Below are 20,973 nucleotides of genomic sequence, written 5' to 3'. Positions count from 1 at the left end.
CAGGGCAGATCACGAGTCGTATTCACTCCCAGTGAAGGGCAGAACAACGGGGGCTTGTGTCGCTGACAGACACCCACATTGATCAGATCAGACCACTTTACTGGCCAGTTTCTCGCATGAGGAATGTGTCTCGTTCGCAGACCCCAGCTCGCTCTCCATGAGACACACAGACAGGGAGAGAGAAGCTGGGGGGTCAGAGCGCAGGGTCGGCCATTTATACGGCGCCCCTGGAGCAGCTGGGGTGAAGGGCCTCGCTCAGGGGGCCCCAAGGGAGTAGGATTCCTCTGCCGGCCGCGGGATTCAAACCGGCAACCTCCCAGCCACAGGCGCAGAACCTGAGCCGCAGCGCCACTGCACCGCCCAATATTACATATTGGTGAATGTTGTTTCATCTTGTTTCACGCCCCCACCACTCTCTGTGTACAGAAGAGCCTCCTGTCCTGAATGGTGACAGGAGGCTCTTCCTGATGATGACTGGAGGAGCTCACCCAGCTGTGTCTGGAGAGAAGCCAGGGTATCGGCTTCAACCACATGGCTGGGCCGCTTGTTCCCCACCCCCACCCCCCTCTGTGTACAGAAGAGCCTCCTGTCCTGGCTGGAGGAGCTCACCCAGCTGTGTCTGGAGAGAAGCCAGGGTATCGGCTTCAACCACAGGGCTGGGCAGCTTGTTCCACACCCCCACCGCCCTTAGTGTAAAGAACTGCCTTCTGTGCACGGGAGGCTAGAACGCTTGTTCAAATGCTTTAAACAGCTGGAGCAATTTCGTTGTGACCTCTGAAACAGCTGGCTTGATCAATGTGATCAATGCAGCAGTTCAGAGTGCCTTTGAAAAGAAAATACAGACATCCTCTAAGTTTTAAGGAGCATGGCTAGACATCACTGATTTCATTGAACTGACTCACTAAATGGATCAAAACCCACGTCTGTTCCAAGTCTTTAGAAAGTCTTGATTTAATTCATCTCTCAGAGTGCTGATAGATCTTGACTCTCCAGAACATGGCCTGGCCATATATACAATATGAAAAGTGCATATAGTGTATACAGTGTATATGTACTAAAAAGTGTTCTTAGCTTCAGAGCCGGATGTTAGTTATTTTGCGGCGTTCAGGAGTTTCAGTTTTCCTTTCCCGGGCTAAAACGAAAGCGTGCTAGCTTTTGTTTTGTCAGGACCGGGAGGCAATTTAAAAACCTGTCCGTCCCGGCAGGCAGGTAGCTGTACCAGGATTGGCTGGTGACGATAACGTGGTTTAAAAAAAACATCAAACACCCCCCCCCCCCCCCCCGGACTACAACTCCCACAATGCATGGCGGTAGCAGCAGGAAGCGGGGCAAGAGAGGCGCAGGGATTGCAAGTTTTGTTTTATGTCGTACTCTACAGGGGTTAATACCTTAATAAAACTGGAGGGTGAGTACTGAATATACCTCAATACGGGATGAAACGGCGCCGTCTGGTAAATTCACTTAAGGATAAGGCATGCACGGTGCGCAAACAGAAGAGCGGTTCCCTGTTTTATTTCTTTTGCGCTACGGACAAATAAAGAGTTGTGCAATGAAGTTCTGTCTAGCTCTTTTCCTATCAAGCAGTTTTTTTTTTTTTAATGTGAACATTTTGAAAATTGCGTGGGCGCTTCTGATTCTCCGGGGTTTTGCAGCGCGTTGCAAGCTGCGGCATTGGTGTTTAAGGTTTGCAGGTAACGTGCGACGCCTTTTCAGTCCGGGGCAGCCTTGTGTGTTAACGAAACGCATCGCTCGGGCTGTACCTGCGACGTGGCACGGGCAGCTTAATTGATCGGGATTTTACGGTGCGGTTCTCTCTGAGCGACGGGTCGCGGAGACGTAGCTAACTTCTTTTTTCAAATGTTTTTTTATTTATGCTTGACAAAAGAACAAAGATTACAATACAAACAAGAGTACGTATAACAATTCAAAAACAAAAATATCGTCAGGGGTACATACTACTACATAAAATTCAAGTTATGAAAAAAGATTAAACAAATGAAATAAAAATAATGTCCGCACCGCTTTCATATGGACGTAGCTAACTAACTTCTCTTCTTGTCTGACAGTGGTGTGATGGGACAGCCCGGGTGATTATGTACGTGCCGAGGAGAAGTTAGGCGAACGGACGCTGGGTTTGATATTAAAAACAGGTTGGTCACCTCACGCCGTCCGAAAACACACCTCTCGTCAGATGTCGAGTAACCTCAAAGAAGTTTGGGTCCGTATCTTCCCAAACGCCTCATTACCGGTGCTGTGCTTTGTGTACTGTTTGAAGGAAAACCACGTTAACATGCACGTAAAGTTAAGACGCTTTCTGTGTTGCAGATACCCAAAGCCCTTCCTTAAGTTCCCTTTTCATTCCGTTTGGGGGTGTTTCTCAAAAGATGTCGTTTGTGATTTTGCTTGTGAAGTCGTGTTTCCCCGTCGTTATGGCTTAAATCCCTTATGTCTCTAAATATGTGTCGTTGCCTTCTTCATCTCGGCTGCGGGCTGCTTCTGAATTAATGACCTTCATATTCTCTAAATAGGTCTTCTCGGCTTCCCGAGGCAGTGCTATGTCACATGTTCGTGTCGGGAATAATGTTTCCCTTTACTGCTTTCCCAGCAAACGGCACACCGCAGAACTAAAGGCTCGCACAGACGGTAAACATCTGGCCAAGAACAACTGGAGTCTCTCAAGAGAGACTGTGAGCTCACCCCCCCCCCTTACTGCCCTTCCAAGAAACTGGCCAGCTCCTGATGGGATTGGGTCCCTGCAGATGGCTGCAAGGCAAAAGATTCTCGCAGAGTGCATTAGAAAAATGGATCAGTCCAGTGGGATTCATATGCAGAAGAATAGTTACTATACTGAGAGGAGGCCCATCAGGCCGTCTAATCTGATTAGTAGCAAGGAGCTAATTGAATGTCACTTAACGACCTGGCTGGGCAGCCTGTTCCCCGCTCCCACCACCCTTTGTGTAAAGAAGCCCCCCTCCTTGTCCTGACTGGAGCCTCTCATCCAGCTGTGTCTTGGCAGAAGCGAGGGTATTATTGGCTTTAACAACGTGGCTGGGCAGCTCGTTCCCCACGCCCACGCCCCTCTGTGTACAGTAGAGCCTCCTGTCCTGACTGGAGGAGCTCACCCAGCTGTGTCTGGAGAGAAGCCAGGGTATCGGCTTCAACCACAGGGCTGGGCAGCTTGTTCCACACCCCCACCACCCTCTGTGTAAAGAAGAGCCCCCTCCCCTTGTCCTGACTGGAGGAGCTCACCCAGCTGTGTCTGGAGAGAAGCCAGGGTATCAGCTTCAACAATATGGCTGGGCAGCTCGTCCCCCACCCCTGCAAACTCCCTGAAGCAGTGCCGCTTTCTAAAGGAAACTTGATTTTTATCCTTTTTAGTCAAAGAAAAACCAGAAGCCGGTTCTGCTCCTGGAGGTTTGTGAGCTTTAAGATCCAGCCTGACGGAGCGTAAGTATAATCTCTCATTTTAGTAAGCCGTCCTTCCCCGATCCTGCCACCTCTGACTCGCCTGCTGTTCCCTGTAGACGCGAGGCCCCCCCCCCCCGACCCCAGACTCCCGTGATGACACCCCCTTGCTGTGGTCTGCTGTCACAGTTCACCCACCACCACCTGACTGCCTTCGTCCTCACCTTCTTTAGGTAAACCCGTCTCCGTCACTGTGGGCTCGGCTGCAGAGCGTACCCCCTCTCTCCTTCCCCCCCCCCCCCGTCCGGCCGAAACGTCTCAACACCTGCTGATCTTTTTTTTTTTTTACCTCTGTATGGGTCTCCTCTAAGTGATCTGGTTTCGTCCCACAATCCAGAGACATGCTGGTAGGTTATATGGCTTCTGGGAAATGAAAATTGGCCCTGGTGTGCCTCTGTGTGCCTCAAAGCTCGGACAGTGAAGTACTAGTTGCCCGTTCCTTTGCAGAGCCTCTCCTGCTGAAATCCGCCTTTTTCCCCCCCTCTGTTTGCCTTTCGCTTCCTAATGTTTGCATGTGGCCCAAAGAGCAGGGATAGTGCGCTCACTGGCGCAAACATTAGGACCTCGGGCATGAGGAAGAGGAGCTTCTGACGCCTCCCCTGGTCAGGACGGCACCCAGAAATCATTGCAGCAGGCGTTCGAGTCCCCTGTGACTTTCACCCTCGCCACAACCTCAACTGCTCAGCCCCGATTCACACAATCTTCCTGGAGGATCGGGACACGTGATTGGGTAGTTCAGAGCCGTGTGCAGTGCATTCTGGGCGCCGCTCAGGGTGTTCTGGTGGCCCACAGCGACGTGCTCATGAGAGTCCCTAAATGTTTAGTCCAGTAAGTGTGTATGCAGGGCAAAAAAAAAAAAAAAAAGCCTTAATTGCCAATTCCTGTGCTTGATTCCTCTTGCCAAAACGTAAATCTGCCTTCAAGTGCATTTCTTAAAGCATGGGGATGGCAGGACTGACCAGCACCGAGTTAGATCTGAGTTTATCATTTATTTCAGCACTGGACTCTCAGGACTTGTAGTGAGGGCAAAGTGGAGCAGCTGTACTCAAAACATCAGAGTAACCTGAACAGTATGCCTTTTTTCCCCCCACTACCACACCTTGAGTTGGACGCATAATTAAAAGACCGTGCAGTGTTTCTTGTTGTGGCAACAGCACTATTGTTTTTTTAAGACATAGAAGATGGCTGCATTTGGAGCCCGCAGAAACGCTGTGCACACAACAAAGTACCTGAAAGCAGGAGCCTTTTAATCCCATCTAAAAACCTCTGGATCTTAACCTTGTCTGCACCCTTCCTGCAGTCATGAACTCATTAACTGTTTGTTGTCAATCATTGCTAGCAGTTTGGTTCTGGTTTAGCTTTCAGTCAGCAGTGGTGCGTGGACTTTTGGCCCAATCGGGTTTGTTTTTTTGAGACAAGCAATAGTTTCGCTTTTTTTTTGCCTTTATGATTCAACCCACCTCAAATAAGGAGCTTTAATAAAGGGAACACTGTGTGTGTGTGTGTGCATCATAAACATCAGCAGCCCTTCTGCAAATTTGCTGAACGGTCTAGCTGTGAGTGTTGTATTAACTAGGCCAGCGGCTACAGAATTGCTTCCTGCTAATCATTCCCTAGATCAGAGGTGTCCACTCCTGGTCCCGAAGAGCTGGCGTGTCTGATTTTTTCATTACCATCCCAGGTCTTAACGAGCTTCTCCAGCTTAACCTGACCAGCTGAACAGCTCCTCCCAGCTCTTTGGATGCAGCTGCTTTTCAGAGACCTTGAAGATCTGGAGATGCACTGACTGGCCCTGCAGGACCAGGACTGGACACCCCTGTCCTAGAGCCAGGACCCTGCCTGCAGGCTCTGATTGGCTCATGAAGGAGTCAAGACCTGCAGACACACTGACTGACCCTGCAGGACCAGGACTGGACACCCCTGTCCTAGAGCCAGGACCCTGCCTGGAGGCTCTGATTGGCTCATGAAGGAGTTAAGACCTGCAGACACACTGACTGACCCTGCAGGACCAGGACTGGACACCCCTGTCCTAGAGCCGGGACCCTGCCTGGAGGCTCTGATTGGCTCATGAAGGAGTTAAGACCTGCAGACACACTGACTGACCCTGCAGGACCAGGACTGGACACCCCTGTCCTAGAGCCGGGACCCTGCCTGGAGGCTCTGATTGGCTCATGAAGGAGTGAAGACCTGTAGCGACATTGACTGACCCTGCAGGACCAGGACTGGACACCCCTGTCCTAGAGCCAGGACCCTGCCTGGAGGCTCTGATTGGCTCATGAAGGAGTCAAGACCAGCAGACACACTGACTGACCCTGCAGGACCAGGACTGGACCCCCCTGTCCTAGAGCCAGGACCCTGCCTGGAGGCTCTGATTGGCTCATGAAGGAGTCAAGACCTGCTGACACACTGACTGACCCTGCAGGACCAGGACTGGACCCCCCTGTCCTAGAGCCAGGACCCTGCCTGGAGGCTCTGATTGGCTCATGAAGGAGTGAAGACCTGTAGCTATACCAACCCTCCAGGGTGAAGATCAGACACCCCTGGTTTAGATTAAACTGCCCCCCAGAGAGAGATTCTCTTTCTATGTGCTGTCATTCATTCCACACAGTTTCCCCACATTGCTTTCCTGCATGCTAATAACCCAGTCTCTATGTACTGGTAGTGAAGGGGAGAAAGCAACTGGAACACATCAACGAACACTTGGTAACAGCTCCGTAATCTTATCTGCTCATAGCTTCTTCATGGTTACTTGTCAATCCTGTGTGTTTGAGTCTATGTCTTTGCTCTGGCCTGTGTTCCAACTCCAGTCTGCAAGGCTCTGTCTGTAACATGAAGTGTGGCTGAATTAAAGCTTGCCTTTGCCACTCGACAGAAGGATTAATAACAGAAGTAAGGCATGATTAATATGAACGAGCCTGCTTTTGAGGGGCGCAGTGCTGGGTGTGACGCTGTGTGACGTGACTGTAAACTGCTCTTCCCCTGTTCCAACATTGCCTCCTAACCTCCGAATCTCGTTTCGCTGTCGATGCGCAGCTATGTCCTCCTCCACGCCTCCCGCAAGACCTTCAGCAACGTGAAGGTCAGCATTCTGGCCCAGTGGACGCCAGCGCCGCAGAACAGGAGCGCCCCCGCCCTGTCCCCTGGCCAGGTACGTCCGGCTGGCACCCGCCCGGCTGTTTTAACAGGGCAGCGATCAGGAGCTCCCTGGTCCAGACCTCACCAGTGCGCCTCTCGAGTCGCGCCCCGTGTTGGGGAGGTGTTCTTCCCAAAGATCCCAAAGACGGCGGTGCTCAGTTATCGGGGAGTATGTCTGTAAGTGTCTCTTGTAACGGCGGCTCAGACCGTTATGACCGTAGGCCGAGAGGAAGGCTTTGGAAGACCTTGTCAGGTTGGCATTTTGCGCTCGGGAAAAGGGATTCGTCACGGCTTGAAGCTGTACCTTCCTTGCTTTTTTGTCCTTCCCTAGACTTGGAATGAGAACCAGCTGTTCGCCGACGAGACGGAGGCCACGCTCTTCCTGGGTGCCCTGGACACGGTCTTCCTCTTCTCCTACGCTGTGGTGAGTCCGCTGTGTGGAAGCGGGACCCGGCACCCGGGATCGTCTGCTGTTCCTTCCCGCTGAGCTCTCTGCCTCCAGAGTGCCATTCCTTCATTCCTTCAAGGCCTGCCTTGGCGGTTTTAGCTCGGGGCTACATTCAGGCTGAACCACGTCGTTCGGTGGTGTGTGATTGGCCAGGTGACCCTGTTCGTCAATAGTGAAAGGCCAGGCTTTGCTGGTTGCCGTGCATTCACATTCAGGAAGGAGGTCTGTACCACCTGTGGGCACTATACCACCGTGCCCGCCTCAGGTGGCTCATGATACCTAAAGTCTGAGCTCACAATATTTTGTACTCTGCTACAGAGCTTGGCTCTGACCCCAGCTCTGCTCCAGAGCTTCGCTAATGTTTCTCCCTGGATACTCGACCCCTATCCTTGTCTCCTGGATTTGCCCCCTTCATGCCTTGGAACCATTTATTTCTCATGCTGCGAACCTGGCCTGCCTGTCTCGCCTGCAATGGCAGGATTCCCTTGTGCCTTTGCTGCATCTCTCAGGCTTTGAACCACACTTTGCGCCCGATCGCAGATCAGGGGAACCTTGAGTCTGAGTTTGTTTGCTCGTTTGCCTGCTGCTCACCTGTCGAGCATCTCGCGACCCTCAGACCTCTGCTTAATTCCCCCTGAAGCAGCAGGTATGATAGACCGAGTTACAGTGCAGCACAGTTGTTGATTTCGTTTACATGTCCTATGGCTTTAGAGATCTGTCAGGTTCGTTCTTTTTATTCACGTCACCCAACTGTTACAGTAGATCGCACAACAGTAGTATGCTATAACGGAACCTATATTGAGTGTCTTGTTTCCCTACAGGACTAGTTTTGAGAGCGGACTGTGTTGTGTGCGCATGTGTGTTCTGGAGTCGTACAGTAGCTAAGACTCAGCTCAAGTAACGAAAAGTTAACCTTGCAAAGTGAAGGAGTCATTACTATAGGAATAACCCTGCATGAAACAGTAGGAGCTGTGGAGATCCCACGGAAGAAAACTGCAAACATATTGTCTGTCATTCAGGTGGCGCGCAGAGTGTGTTAGAATTAAAATGACATCACTGGGATTAAAGATTAGTAGCACTGCAGGAGAAAGGTGTCACCATGCACTCTTTGAAGGAATCGGTTATTTAAAAAATTAGCTCCATCTGTACTAAAGCAAGACGTGTGTGTTTTCTGGCCCCTGTGTTGTCCTGCTCTATTGAGCGTTGTTCCTGGAGATCCCAGTTTTTCCAACTTGCTGTTCCCTGGCTCTCCCCCTGTCTGTGTGTGTGTCCGGCAGGGCCTGTACGTCAGCGGCGTGATCGGAGACCGGCTGAACCTGCGCTACGTCCTCTCCTTTGGCCTGTGCGGTTCGGCGGTGACTGTGAGCCGAAACTCGAGCCCGCGCGGCGGTGTGGGCGGGGCTGGGGGGTAGTGGGGGTGAGAGTGAGGGGGGTAGTGGGGGTGAGAATCTGGGCGGGATTGTGAGAGTGAGGGGGGTAGTGGGAGTGAGAGTGAGGGGGGTTGTGGGAGAGAGTCTGTGCGGGGTTGTGGTGGAGTAGGGGAGTGTGGAGGGGTCTTTGTGTGGTAGGGTGTGTGGGAGGGTGGGATTGTTGTTGGAGGGGGGTGTGTGTGTGTGAGGTGGGGGGGGGGGGCATGTGGGAGGAGGAGGAAGAGAAGAAGCTCTGACAGAAAGTGGAACTGATTTGCAAAACGCGAGATCGCATGGCAGATGAAACTCTAGCTCGGCCAAAGTAAAAACAAAAAAACTGGGCACCGATAGGGTTTTTTTTCCACTCTTTAATTGCTGTCTAAGCATGTGTCCTGACCTGCGCAGCCGGCAGCCGGCAATCTTTCCTCACCTGAAGTGGACAGGAGGAAAAAAAACAAACAAGCCGTTCCATTGGCAAAGGTGCAGCAGGCTGCTGTGACACCCCTGTCTCTTTTTCTTACTCCCCTCTCCCCTGCAGGAGTTTCTCTTCGGCACTCTGACCGAATGGCTCCACTTCTACAATGTCTATTTCTACTGCGCCCTGTGGGTCCTGAACGGGCTGCTGCAGTCCACGGTCTGGCCCTGCGTGGTGGCGGTCATGGGAAACTGGTTCGGGAAGTCTGGGTAATTCGCCCGGCTCGACTGTTGGCGTCTGTTCGCAGCCGACGGGTTTGTGAAACGTTCCCCACCGTTAGGAACACCCAGGTGCAGAGTGGAGAGAGTGGGGGGTGGTGAAGAGACCTTTGTGCCCCTGGTTGGTGGTGTCCTGAACTTTTCATTTATAGTCTTTTTTTTTTTTTTACACACTCTGTGCAGCCAAGTATCCCACAATCCCACAGTGTCGCCCAGTGATTTCACACCATAGAGTCACAGACTGGGCTGTGACCTGGGGTCGGCACGGCGGCTCAGGTGGGGAGCGTGGCTGCCTTGCAGCGCCGGGGCCCTGGGTTCAGTTCCGGGCCTGGGGTGCTGTCTGGGTGGAGTTTGCATGTTCTCCCCATGTTCATGTGGGTCTCCCGCAGGTGCTCCAGTTGCCTCCCACTGTCCATGGTGGGTGAACTGGCTTCTAAGAGATTGGCCCTGGTGTGTTTGTCTGTGTGTGTGTCTCTCCTGTCCTGGCTGTTTCCTGCCTTGTGCCCATTGCTTGCTGGGATATGCTTTGGCTCCCCTGCGGCCCTGTACTGGATAAAGCGGTTGGAAAATGGATGAATGGAGCACTTAATGCTCCAGTGCAAAGCTAACCACTGTACCCATACAGGCCCTCACGGGCCGACCTGCGCGTGGCCTGATTGTCACAGCTCCACGGTGTGGCGTCGGTCGGACCGGTGCCAGCTTCCTGTCTAGGGGGGCTGGTACTTCCTGTGTGGGAGCATGGGAGCAGCAGCAGCAGCCTGCCCAGAGGTGACAGGTCACTAAAGCGGGTCGCCTTCCGCCTCTCTCTTCAGGCGGGGCTTCGTGTTCGGCCTGTGGAGCGCCTGTGCCTCCGTGGGGAACATCCTGGGGGCGTTCCTGGCTTCCAGCGTGCTGTGCTACGGATACGAGGTGAGTGCGAGGCGTGTCGGTTCGTTCTGGCCTTGAATGTAATTTCTTGCATGAGGATTTTGTCTTTTCCGCAGACCCCAGCTCGCTCTCCATGAGACACACAGACAGGGAGAGAAGCTGGGGGTCAGAGCGCAGGGTCGGCCATTTATACGGCGCCCCTGGAGCAGCTGGGGTGAAGGGCCTCGCTCAGGGGGCCCTACGGAGTAGGATTCCTCTGCCGGCCGTGGGATTCGAACCGGCAACCTCCCGGCCACAGGCGCAGATCCTGAGCCACAGAGCCACTTCACCGCCCTAGAAACTAGAAAAGTTTCCTTATATATTAGAAAGTGATATGAAAACAATCACACCAAACAAACGCACAGTCCGTTCAGCGTGGTTTCTCCTGGATATCTTTCTACCTCACTCATTCACCTGCGGTAGCGTTATTATTATAGCGGTCTGTGGCTGCTAGCTGGGCTCTTCAGCTGTCCGCAGGGCTCAAGAGCTCGCACCTCACAGACACGCTACAAGTCCAGCGCTCCTCCCCTGTTGAAGCCTGTCTGTTTGCCTCTACAGTACGCCTTCCTGGTCACCTCCTCCGTGCAGTTTGCCGGGGGTGTGGTCGTGTTCTTCGGACTGCTCACCTCCCCTAAAGAAATCGGTGAGTGGCGCCGCACGCCGGCCGATCTACAGCTCCAGGCCACAGAAGGACAGGTGGATAGATGAGACTTGATGATGATCCCGAAGGGAACTTGAGGTGTTACAGCAGCCCAGCCCGAGACAAGCAAAAATAGACATCAGAACAGCCTAAGAACTAAAATAAGTACAGCAATACAAAATAAATAAGTAGTTAGGTGTGTGCAAAATATGCTCATAGTCACTGTAAAGCAATAAACTATGTGCAAAAGTGTGTATAGGTATATACAGATTGAATGCCCAAAAAGTACAATAGTGCAGCATGCTGTCCATCGATGAGCAGATGAAGGGCTGACAGTCCTAGCCTAGGGCAGCGTTATACACCCTGACAGCCGCCTGCGAATGTTTTTATAACCCTTACAGTGCAGGTGAAAGGTTTGGGGGGGGAAAAAAAGGTGTTGATTCTAAAAGACGGAAGTTGAGATCATCTGTCCAGCAAGTGGCCCTTAGAAATGCTTTTATAATCCATATAAGAGGTTCCAAACTATTAGTCTACTGTGAATGTTTGTTTTTTTTGCATCAGTATAACACAGCTTTTATGGTGATCAAGTTCTCTGCAGTATTTTCTGGACTTTGGTCGGTGAGATTGAAACCTTGAGGAGTTTGACCAAGTGCGGTTCTGGAAGGAGGGTCTGTACCAAAGATATCTGGATTGTCCAGCCTTATTCCTGTAGGGCGGAATAGGCTTGCTTCCTCGCCATTGAGATCTCCTCAGAGAAACGGGTGCTGTACAAGCTTCCCGATGGCCACAGTCATCAGACCTTGAACACCGTCTTAACCCCAGCCCCATCCCCGAAGCCACACCTCTCCCCCATAATTCCTTCGCCCCCCCGCGCCCGTGTCCGCAGGCCTGAGCCAGGCCGACGCGGGCCTCGACGATCGGGACGCGGACAGCCACCGGCCGCTGATCGGCGACGGCGGAGAGGTGCAAGATGGGATCGGCTGCTCCATCCAGCAGGCCGACGAGCAGGGGAGCCCGGCGGCCATTGGCTTCTTCCAGGCCTTCTGCCTGCCCGGAGTGCTGCTGGTAATGCCGCTGTCCATCGGTATTTCTTGCCCGTCGAGCGCAGAAGCCCATTTTCTCAAGCTCAAGGCCCCCGTCCTTCGGGTGAGACGTAAAACCGAGGTCCCGACTCTCTGTGGTCATTAACAATCCCAGGGTGTCTCTCGACAAGAGTAGGGGTGTTACCCCAGTGTCCTGGCCCAATCTCCCCCCCTGGCCTTTACCCCTCATGGCCTCCTAATAACCCCCCTCTCTGAACTGGCTCCATCCCTCTGCTCTCCTCCCCACTGAGAGCTGGTGTGTGTGAGAGGACTGGAGCATCATCCAGGTGGGGCTGCACACTGGTGGGGGTAGTGGGATTCCCCCTGACCTGGGAAGAGCTCGGAGTGGAGGGGCCAGACAGGGGCTGTAGAAGTGTAAGAAGTTAGTATGGTTGATGTGTTAGGGGGTGAGCATATTTCACATTTCATATTTTTGTAACGGTTTGCATTGTGCCAGCAGAAGTCTGTGGGGGGATTAAATATAGAAATATATCACCTTAGTCAACTCGATATGAGTGGTCGGCACAGAAATATTACTTTATTTTCCTTTAGAAAGTAGAATGAGGGTGTTTTTAGGTTTAGACCCTCTGACCCAGCTGGTAGTTGGTAGATAATTCCAATCTCACCCAACTGTGTCTTAAGAGGAACCAGGAAACCAGCTTTAACAACATGGCTGGTGAGCTTGTTCCACACCCCCACCACCCTTTGCGTAAAGAAGTGCCTCCTGTTCCCACTTCTGTCCGCTTGGTGGAGATTGTCAATCGCCTATTTATCATGCTTCGAACAGGAACTTTGCTTTCCTTTGGCGTCCGGGTTGTTGTTCTTTACTGTGCCTCTCTGCCTCACTGCACTGACCTAGAAAACCTTCATCGGCAGAACTGTACTGCCCATAGGGAGCTGGAAACAGAGGACAGGGCTCGTAGCACTTTCCAGATATCTGCCCCCTGTGTTCATGTGCAGGGAATCACCTTCCCTTCTAAGATGTTAAAGGGGAACTATACCCTTATTTTTATTTTGGGGGGTTAGAAAGAATTGGCATGGATGAGTGCATTTTAAATCGTAATGAAGGTAAAATGTCCACAGTAACATGTAAAACCTCCAATTTACATCGCAGAATACAGGAAATTTCCAGGTCAACAAGACCTCCGGTGAGGTGAGGCGGCCCTGTGACTCTGTAGACAAGCAGGCTTGTGAATCCAGCTCTTCTCATCCAGCAGAAATATCGCTCTCCACTTCCAGACGGTCTCATTGACAAATACTACTTGATTGTTAACTCTGCCTGCAGATCAGGTTGGAACATTTCTGTGGAGAAATATCTGCTGCACAACCTGTACTTACTCTCTCGTCCATCACAGTCCCTCAGTCGGTACAGGGACTAGTGAGCAGGAAGGGCCGCCTCACGTCGCAGTTCTCACAAAGTCTCTACAACATGGCGACTGAACAGTGCTGCTGAATTCAAAATTTATAACATTGTTCCACACCGTCAACGAATTTATTTTGTCACTGAGGTTTAATAACCAGTCTGAGTCACTGGGACTGCGGTTCCCCCTTAATGAGGGAGGGTGCGGGTTCGTCAGCATAACGCAAGCCAAGGCTCTCCTGGATAGTGGGTCGGTGTCGCGAGGCGCAAACAGGATGAGTCTTTCAGTTTTCGATGAGCGGTTCTCACCGGAACGGGGCGTGTTTCGTTCGATTCGAGCAGGGCCTCAGACTCCTCTCTCCTCCGTCTCTTGCCCCGACTCCAGTACTCGCTGGCCTACGCCTGCCTGAAGCTGGTCAACTACTCCTTTTTCTTCTGGCTGCCCTTCTACCTCAGCAACAACTTCGGCTGGGAAGAGGCCGAGTCGGACCGGCTGTCCGTCTGGTACGACGTGGGAGGGATCGTAGGTAGGCGTGCCTTTCCGGTTTCCGAGCTCTTCTTGCTTGTTGGGAGGCAGCTGGTCACAGACTTTGTCACGCCTGCAGGAGACACACACACACACAGAAGAGACGCATACACATGCAAAAGAAGCATACACATGCAGAAGAAGCACACACATGCATACACACGCAGTAGCACACACACAGAAGCACACGCGTGCATACACACACAGAAGAGATGGTTAGACACACAGAAGAGACAAGCTGCTTTTTTTTTTTGTAGAGAGACAAACCTATTTGCAATCATGTTTAATCATTCCTGTATTCTATTTGTGTTTTGGTTGAGAAGTTAGTTTGTTTTTCTCAGAGGAAAGCGCCTCTTTTCACGATATAATTTCTCGAGGATAACAAGGCGTCCGAGTGGATCTATTCCCTCTGCAGGAAACCATTATGCTGCTGGTTTATCAAGGCGACGGCTGTGTGTGAACAGGTTTGCTGTTGTCCCACAGCAGCACTGCATGGTCAGCACTGGGGCTCCGGGTTCAGTTCCTGGGGTGCTGTCTGTGTGGAGTTTGCATGTTCTCCCCCATGTCCACGTGGGGTTCCTACCACAGTGCAAAGACATGCTGGTGGGATAAAATCGGCTGCTGGGAAAAATTGGGCCCGGTGTGTGAGTGTGTGTGTGTGTCCTGTGATGGACTGGCCCTGGTGTGTGTGTGTGTGTGTGTGTGTGTGTGTGTGTGTGTGTGTGTCCTGTGATGGACTGGCCCTGGTGTGTGTGTGTGTGTCCTGTGATGGACTGGCCCTGGTGTGTGTGTGTGTGTGTGTCCTGTGATGGACAGGCCCTGGTGTGAGTGTGTGTCTGTCCTGTGATGGACTGGTGTCCCGTCCAGGGGGTATCCTGCCTCGTGCCTGTTGCTTGCTGGGATAGGATAGTTGGATGGTTTCCTGTTCCTCTAATTTCAATTTTTACTCTACTGGAACAGCTTTTTCCATTTTTTCCCCCATGGAAGTCGATTGTAAAAGGGCGAAGCGATGGGGGGGTCAGTCAGGTACCTCACGAGAGGGGTCTTTGTAGCAGGACCCCTGGGTCGCCCCACAGTAACGCCCGGTCTCTCTCCAGGAGGAACTGTCCAGGGCCTGATTTCGGACTTCATGGGCAAGAGAGCCCCCGTGCTGGCGGTGAGCCTGCTCCTGGCGATGGGCTCTCTGGTGGGATACAGCCGTGAGTACCGGCCGCCATTCTCGCCCCTCTTGTCCGACTACAGTCCCGGAACGTGAAGGTCCAAACATGGGTATCGGGCTGAAGCAGAGACTTCCAGCTTCTGTATCTTCAGGGTATTATTTTACGCACATGGTTAGCTGTGTTAGAATAACATTATCAAGTGTGCCCCCCCCCCCCCCCCCGAAATGGGATCCCCTTAAACAACCCCCCCCATTTCAGGTAGATGAATCTTTTGATCTGACGTACAGACGTCATGAGCGCACACAGCACAGATCATACCTCACTGGCCCAATACTCACACGTTCCAGGTCTGTAGGTCTATCTTCGGTCTGTCTCTCTGGTTTCCAGAGATGTGATGGGAGTAGCTTAATAGTTACTTGAAATGAAGGCGGCTGAAAGCCAGGTTTTGCATTTTGCACCGAGGCTAAAGGAAAATGTGTCGCTGAAAATGATCTGGTCAGGAAGCGATCAACGCAGGGGACGCGTATCTGGGCCGTTCTGTAGGGAGTCAAGTCTTGGACATGGAGGTCTAGCGAGAGAATCGTTCACCGTGCTGGAGAACGATGAGCTCTGATTGTCTTCATCCTGAGCTTTTCCTCGCGTCCTGAAAACTGCTTCGTTAGGGTCGTGGCGGTCCGGCACAGTCCTTCCTGTCCTCAAGTGTTTGGTGGCTGAGGTGAGCTTCTTCATTTCTTCTTTGGCACTGTCTCTCTTTTCAGGTTCGCCCAACGACCAGGTGGTGAATGCAGTCATTCTGGCCGTCACAGGTACGTGGTGTAAAAGCTGGAATCCTTATGAAGATACAAACGCGATCGCGTCTTGCAGCTTTGATCCAACGATGGATTGGATCGTGTCTCCACACCCCACCAGAGCTGTTGAAAGTGGCTGCAGGCTTTTTAACGGGGTGGTGTGAGAAGGGACAAGTATATATTTTTTTAAGGTGGCTACTGCAAACCGTTTGGAGGAGATGAGGGAAAAGTCCAAAATCAGTTCTTTTTTGATGAGGTGAAGACAGGGAACGCAGGTCAGATTAGCTGCCTGTCATCAAATCCTGAGCCCGTGTATGAGCGTGATCCAACCTCTCCCCAGTCTCCAAGAGAGTTCATCCAGGATTCACAAGTGTGCCTTAACTTAGGTGAGACATTACAGACGGGCCCTGCTGTATTGTTCCTTCGAATGATGTTCAGGATCGCTCCTACCAGGCCAAGCCTGAAGATCCAAGGTGAACAGTGAGATCTGGGATCAGTCTGGAAGCTCTTGTGTTGGGACAGAGCAGACAGGTGAACAGTGAGATCTGGAATCAGTCTAGAAGCTCTTGTGTAGGACGGAGCAGACAGGTGAACAGTGAGATCTGGGATCAGTCTGGAGGCTCTTGTGTTGGGACAGAGCAGACAGGTGAACAGTGAGATCTGGAATCAGTCTAGAAGCTCTTGTGTAGGACGGAGCAGACAGGTGAACAGTGAGATCTGGGATCAGTCTGGAAGCTCTTGTGTTGGGGGAGCAGACAGGTGAACAGTGAGATCTGGGATCAGTCTGGAAGCTCTTGTGTTGGGGGAGCAGACAGGTGAACAGTGAGATCTGGGATCAGTCTGGAAGCTCTTGTGTTGGGACAGAGCAGACAGGTGAACAGTGAGATCTGGGATCAGTCTGGAGGCTCTTGTGTTGGGACAGAGCAGACAGGTGAACAGTGAGATCTGGAATCAGTCAAGAAGCTCTTGTGTAGGACGGAGCAGACAGGTGAACAGTGAGATCTGGGATCAGTCTGGAAGCTCTTGTGTTGGGACAGAGCAGACAGGTGAACAGTGAGATCTGGGATCAGTCTGGAAGCTCCTGTGTTGGGACAGAGCAGACAGGTGAACAGTGAGATCTGGGATCAGTCTGGAAGCTCTTGTGTTGGGACAGAGCAGACAGGTGAACAGTGAGATCTGGGATCAGTCTGGAAGCTCTTGTGTTGGGACAGAGCAGACAGGTGAACAGTGAGATCTGGGATCAGTCTGGAGGCTCTTGTGTTGGGACAGAGCAGACAGGTGAACAGTGAGATCTCGGATCAGTCTGGAGGCTCTTGTGTTGGGACAGAGCAGACAGGTGAACAGTGAGATCTGGGATCAGTCTGGAAGCTCTTGTGTTGGGGGAGCAGACAGGTGAACAGTGAGATCTGGGATCAGTCTGGAAGCTCTCGTCTTTTCAGAAGGGGTAGAAAATGGATGTATTGATTGATCAATTGATTTCCAAACATCTGCGTAGTAACCCAACAAGAGCGGTAACCCAGGAGATGGAAAAGCACTCAAAGGAGTGCTGAGCTGTGCTTTTAGGGTGAGCGCTGGAGCGATAGAGCGCCCCCCGCGGGGCCGTTCGGGATGACACCTCTTCGCGATGCTGAGCACCCCCCACCCCCCACCCCCCCCCCCGATCTGCGCAGTGACGTCTCATGTGCCTGTGTTGCAGGCTTCTTCATAGGAGGCCCGTCCAACATGATCAGCTCGGCCATCTCGGCTGACCTGGGCCGGCAGGAGGCGCTGCGGGGCAGCCAGGAGGCGCTGGCCACGGTCACGGGCATCGTGGACGGGACGGGCAGCATGGGAGCGGCGGCAGGACAGGTACGGAGCGAGGCGCCCGCTGGCTCCCCTTGGCAGAAGGGCCTCAGCGCGACCCATGGCTGGCATCACTTCCTGTAGCTGAGCTGGCTCTGGGGGGGCGTGGCCATGGCTGGCATCACTTCCTGTAGCTGAGCTGGCTCTGGGGGGGGCGTGGCCATGGCTGGCATCACTTCCTGTAGCTGAGCTGGCTCTGGGGGGGCGTGGCCATGGCTGGCATCACTTCCTGTAGCTGAGCTGGCTCTGGGGGGCGTGGCCATGGCTGGCATCACTTCCTGTAGCTGAGCTGGCTCTGGGGGGGGCGTGGCCATGGCTGGCATCACTTCCTGTAGCTGAGCTGGCTCTGGGGGGGGGTGTGGCCATGGCTGGCATCACTTCCTGTAGCTGAGCTGGCTCTGGGGGGGGCGTGGCCATGGCTGGCATCACTTCCTGTAGCTGAGCCGGCTCTGGGGGGGCATGGCCATGGCTGGCATCACTTCCTGTAGCTGAGCTGGCTCTGGGGGGGGCGTGGCCATGGCTGGCATCACTTCCTGTAGCTGAGCTGGCTCTGGGGGGGGGGGCGTGGCCATGGCTGGCATCACTTCCTGTAGCTGAGCTGGCTCTGGGGGGGGCGTGGCCATGGCTGGCATCACTTCCTGTAGCTGAGCTGGCTCTGGGGGGGCGTGGCCATGGCTGGCATCACTTCCTGTCACCCAGCTGGCTCATTGTTGACATCACACCATCAATCTGAATTGAACATCTTAAGTGGCGCTTAATTATATTACACATTCTAATATTTTTCGAGATTTTTACGTTGTTTTCTAGCGCCCTGCGAAATTTTAAGAGTAATGTGAAGTATGCTGTGTAATGATGCTGGATTTTAGTGGTCGTGATTTCACCTAAGCCTTCAATTTGCCTCTGAATGGAAGCCTGTTCAAGTCAGCTGACCATGTTGTAGTGAGATGCTGGTGTCTTTGTCTCTTTGGTCCAGTACCTAGTGTCCTTGATCGAAAGCCGACTGGGATGGATGTGCGTCTTCTACTTTTTCATCATTATGGTAAGATAGAGTATTGCAGCCTCAGACTGGGCGAGCGTCGCTTTCTGTAGGTGTGTTGCCTCTTTCCTGCGTGAGGAAGAGCTGAGTGAAAGCAGAGCTGACATTTTTTCAGGTTTTCCAGCTTTGCCACTGACTGTAGTTCTGTGACTTGCGCCCTTTGATGTGAATTTGATCAACAGGGGTCCTCTCTCTCCCCTGCCTTGAAAACTATAATGGGTTTTCTCTAACCACATGGGTTTATTCAAATCAGGGTTACGGACGGCTTAAAAGCATAATATAAATGATTTTTTGTTGTCTCTTACTCCCATTTGTTTTGGTTTTCTTGTTTTTGTAGAGAATGAAAAGCATAATAATCCCTTACACTTATATAGCGCCTGTCTGGACCCTCCACTCCGAGCTCTTTCCAGGTCAGGGGGATCCCCTCCACCCCCACCAGTGTGCAGCCCCACCTGGATGATGCTCCAGTCCTCTCACACACACCAGCTCTCAGTGGGGAGGAGAGCAGAGGGATGGAGCCAGTTCAGAGAGGGGGGTTATTAGGAGGCCATGAGGGGTAAAGGCCAGGGGGGAAATTTGGCCAGGACACTGGGGTAACACCCCTACTCTTGTCGAGAGACACCCCGGGATTGTTAATGACCACAGAGAGTCAGGACCTCGGTTTTACGTCTCATCTGAAGGACGGCGCCTGTTTACAGTCTAGTGTCCCCGTCACTATACTGGGGCATGAGGACCCACACAGACCGCAGGGTGAGCGCCCCCTGCTGGCCCCACTCACACCTCTCCCAGCAGCAGCCTCAGCTTTCCCAGGAGTCTCCCCTCCAGGTACTGGCCAGGCTCACGCCTGCTGGGCTCCAGTGGGGGGGGGCTGCTGCAGGGTGATCCTGTGCTGGTTGGGGGCGACACGTGTCGTGTCCCAAGTTTGACCCCTGCCTTCTTCTGCGCTGGCAGACTTTTGGGAGCGTCCTCTTCATCTTGCCCCTGATCGCGAGCGAAGTGCGGTCCATGGTCCGGGAGCGGCGCCTGCGGTCCCACCAGCTGTAAAACCGGCAAACGGACCCGGACGGGGACTTTTCCTGCGGCGTGCGGACCGGACCGCAGAAACTCGACTGCAAGGCATCACTGCTGTGGGGCTCTGATCTTCCGCAGAGGAGGTCGCCGCCCCTGGGGGAAGATCTCCTCCCCAGCTTTTTTCCTCCTCCTCCTCCTCCTCCTCCTCCTCCTCCTCCAGGCCCCGCGCGGCTCCCTTCCCCGGGAACAATTTTCGAAACCGGAGCCGCGCGGGGCAGCGACGGACAGACGAGATTCTGCGTTGATTTCCGTGCCAGATCGGGTGATATCGTGGCGCCTGACGAGAGGTTTAAAAATCGCCCGTGTGTGTGTGTGTGCGTGCGCGTGTGCGTGTATGGGGGGGGAAAAGGCCAGCTGTAGAGTAGTTCCTTCTCCGCTTGGGACGAAGCTCTAAAAATATCCCTTTTTTTTTTACCACCTGTACCGAAAAGAGAGGCGTCCCGGGTTTAGAGATAATCTGGAGCCTGAGGGAGAGCAAATCTGTTCCTCGATGAGCCTCATCTCGATGTCTGTGCACCTGGTTGCAGCTGGAGAGAGAGCCGGGACACCTGGAAGAGTCTCCTCAGGTCACGCCTGGGGGGAATTTACGCGGGCTAGACCGCGCACTTGAGATCCGCTGTGTGGACACGGCAGGAATGGGGTCTCGCCGTGTTCAGCTGGGAGATCAGCGCGTCGCCCTGCCGTCTGTGTGTCAGTTGTTCTCTTGGGCGCTTTTAATAAGAGAGCTGTGTTCTTGCTGGTGTTTGAATTTAGAGGGGAAGTCCTGTGGGACTCAACCTCCCCCGTTTTTTTTGTTTGTTAACCTGTTCCTTGATGTCCCCACCAGTTGCTTGTTGTGTGAAAAACCCCGCAAATGACACAACTGACATTCTAGAAGAATCTCAATAAATGTGAAATATCTTCCTGCTAAATGTTCCGTTTTCGAAGTGCAGTGTTGAAGGATTCAGGATAATGCATACACCATAACAACCAGTTAAATATATTATTTTGACATGAATGATATTTACAAATTGTACAAACACAAGTTAGTAACATATACCACTTAAACAAAAAGTTGTCCTTTATAAATGGCGCTATACAGCATTTGTTTAACTTAACTCGGATCGGATTTTGAACACACGGCAAGACAAGCTCAGACACCAGGGTTCCAACTTGATTATTAAAAAAAACAAGCTGAACATTATTACCATTTCTAAAGTGAGTCCATGAAAGCTTCAGAAAACATACGAATTAATCCTGAGAAAGACAACACCGTTTCTAACAGCTTCTTCCACTTCAGGGTCATGGGGGAGCTGGAGTCTATCCCAGCAAGCAACAGGCACAAGGCAGGGTACACCCTGGGCAGGACACCAGTCCATCACAGGACACACACAGACACACTCACACCAGGGCCAGTCCATCACAGGACACAC

At 52.6% G+C, this 20,973-nt stretch overlaps 1 protein-coding gene across 2 annotated transcripts; it reads left to right on the top strand.

The window, feature by feature from the left end:
- Positions 1 to 1,287: 1,287 nt before the first annotated feature.
- On the top strand, positions 1,288 to 20,473 carry slc37a3 (solute carrier family 37 member 3). Of its 2 annotated transcripts, XM_088922730.1 has the most exons (17): positions 1,288 to 1,405; positions 2,067 to 2,150; positions 3,379 to 3,447; positions 3,525 to 3,638; positions 6,499 to 6,613; positions 6,932 to 7,024; positions 8,326 to 8,409; positions 8,996 to 9,141; positions 9,963 to 10,059; positions 10,615 to 10,699; positions 11,583 to 11,761; positions 13,524 to 13,665; positions 14,762 to 14,863; positions 15,583 to 15,630; positions 17,309 to 17,460; positions 18,428 to 18,493; positions 19,442 to 20,473. In XM_088922730.1, exons 4-17 carry the CDS (start codon positions 3,562 to 3,564, stop codon positions 19,532 to 19,534), a joined length of 1,479 nt encoding a protein of 492 aa, XP_088778856.1. In that variant the 5' UTR covers positions 1,288 to 1,405; positions 2,067 to 2,150; positions 3,379 to 3,447; positions 3,525 to 3,561; the 3' UTR covers positions 19,535 to 20,473. The 2 variants fall into 2 exon arrangements, with proteins under 2 accessions (XP_088778856.1, XP_088778857.1); XM_088922731.1 differs by lacking the exon at positions 8,326 to 8,409.
- Positions 20,474 to 20,973: the final 500 nt, after the last annotated feature.

This window comes from Atractosteus spatula, chromosome 8 (assembly GCF_055471065.1).
Source record: "Atractosteus spatula isolate fAtrSpa1 chromosome 8, fAtrSpa1.hap1, whole genome shotgun sequence".
Lineage (NCBI taxonomy): Eukaryota > Metazoa > Chordata > Actinopteri > Semionotiformes > Lepisosteidae > Atractosteus > Atractosteus spatula.
This window is presented reverse-complemented; position numbering and strand designations above follow the sequence as displayed.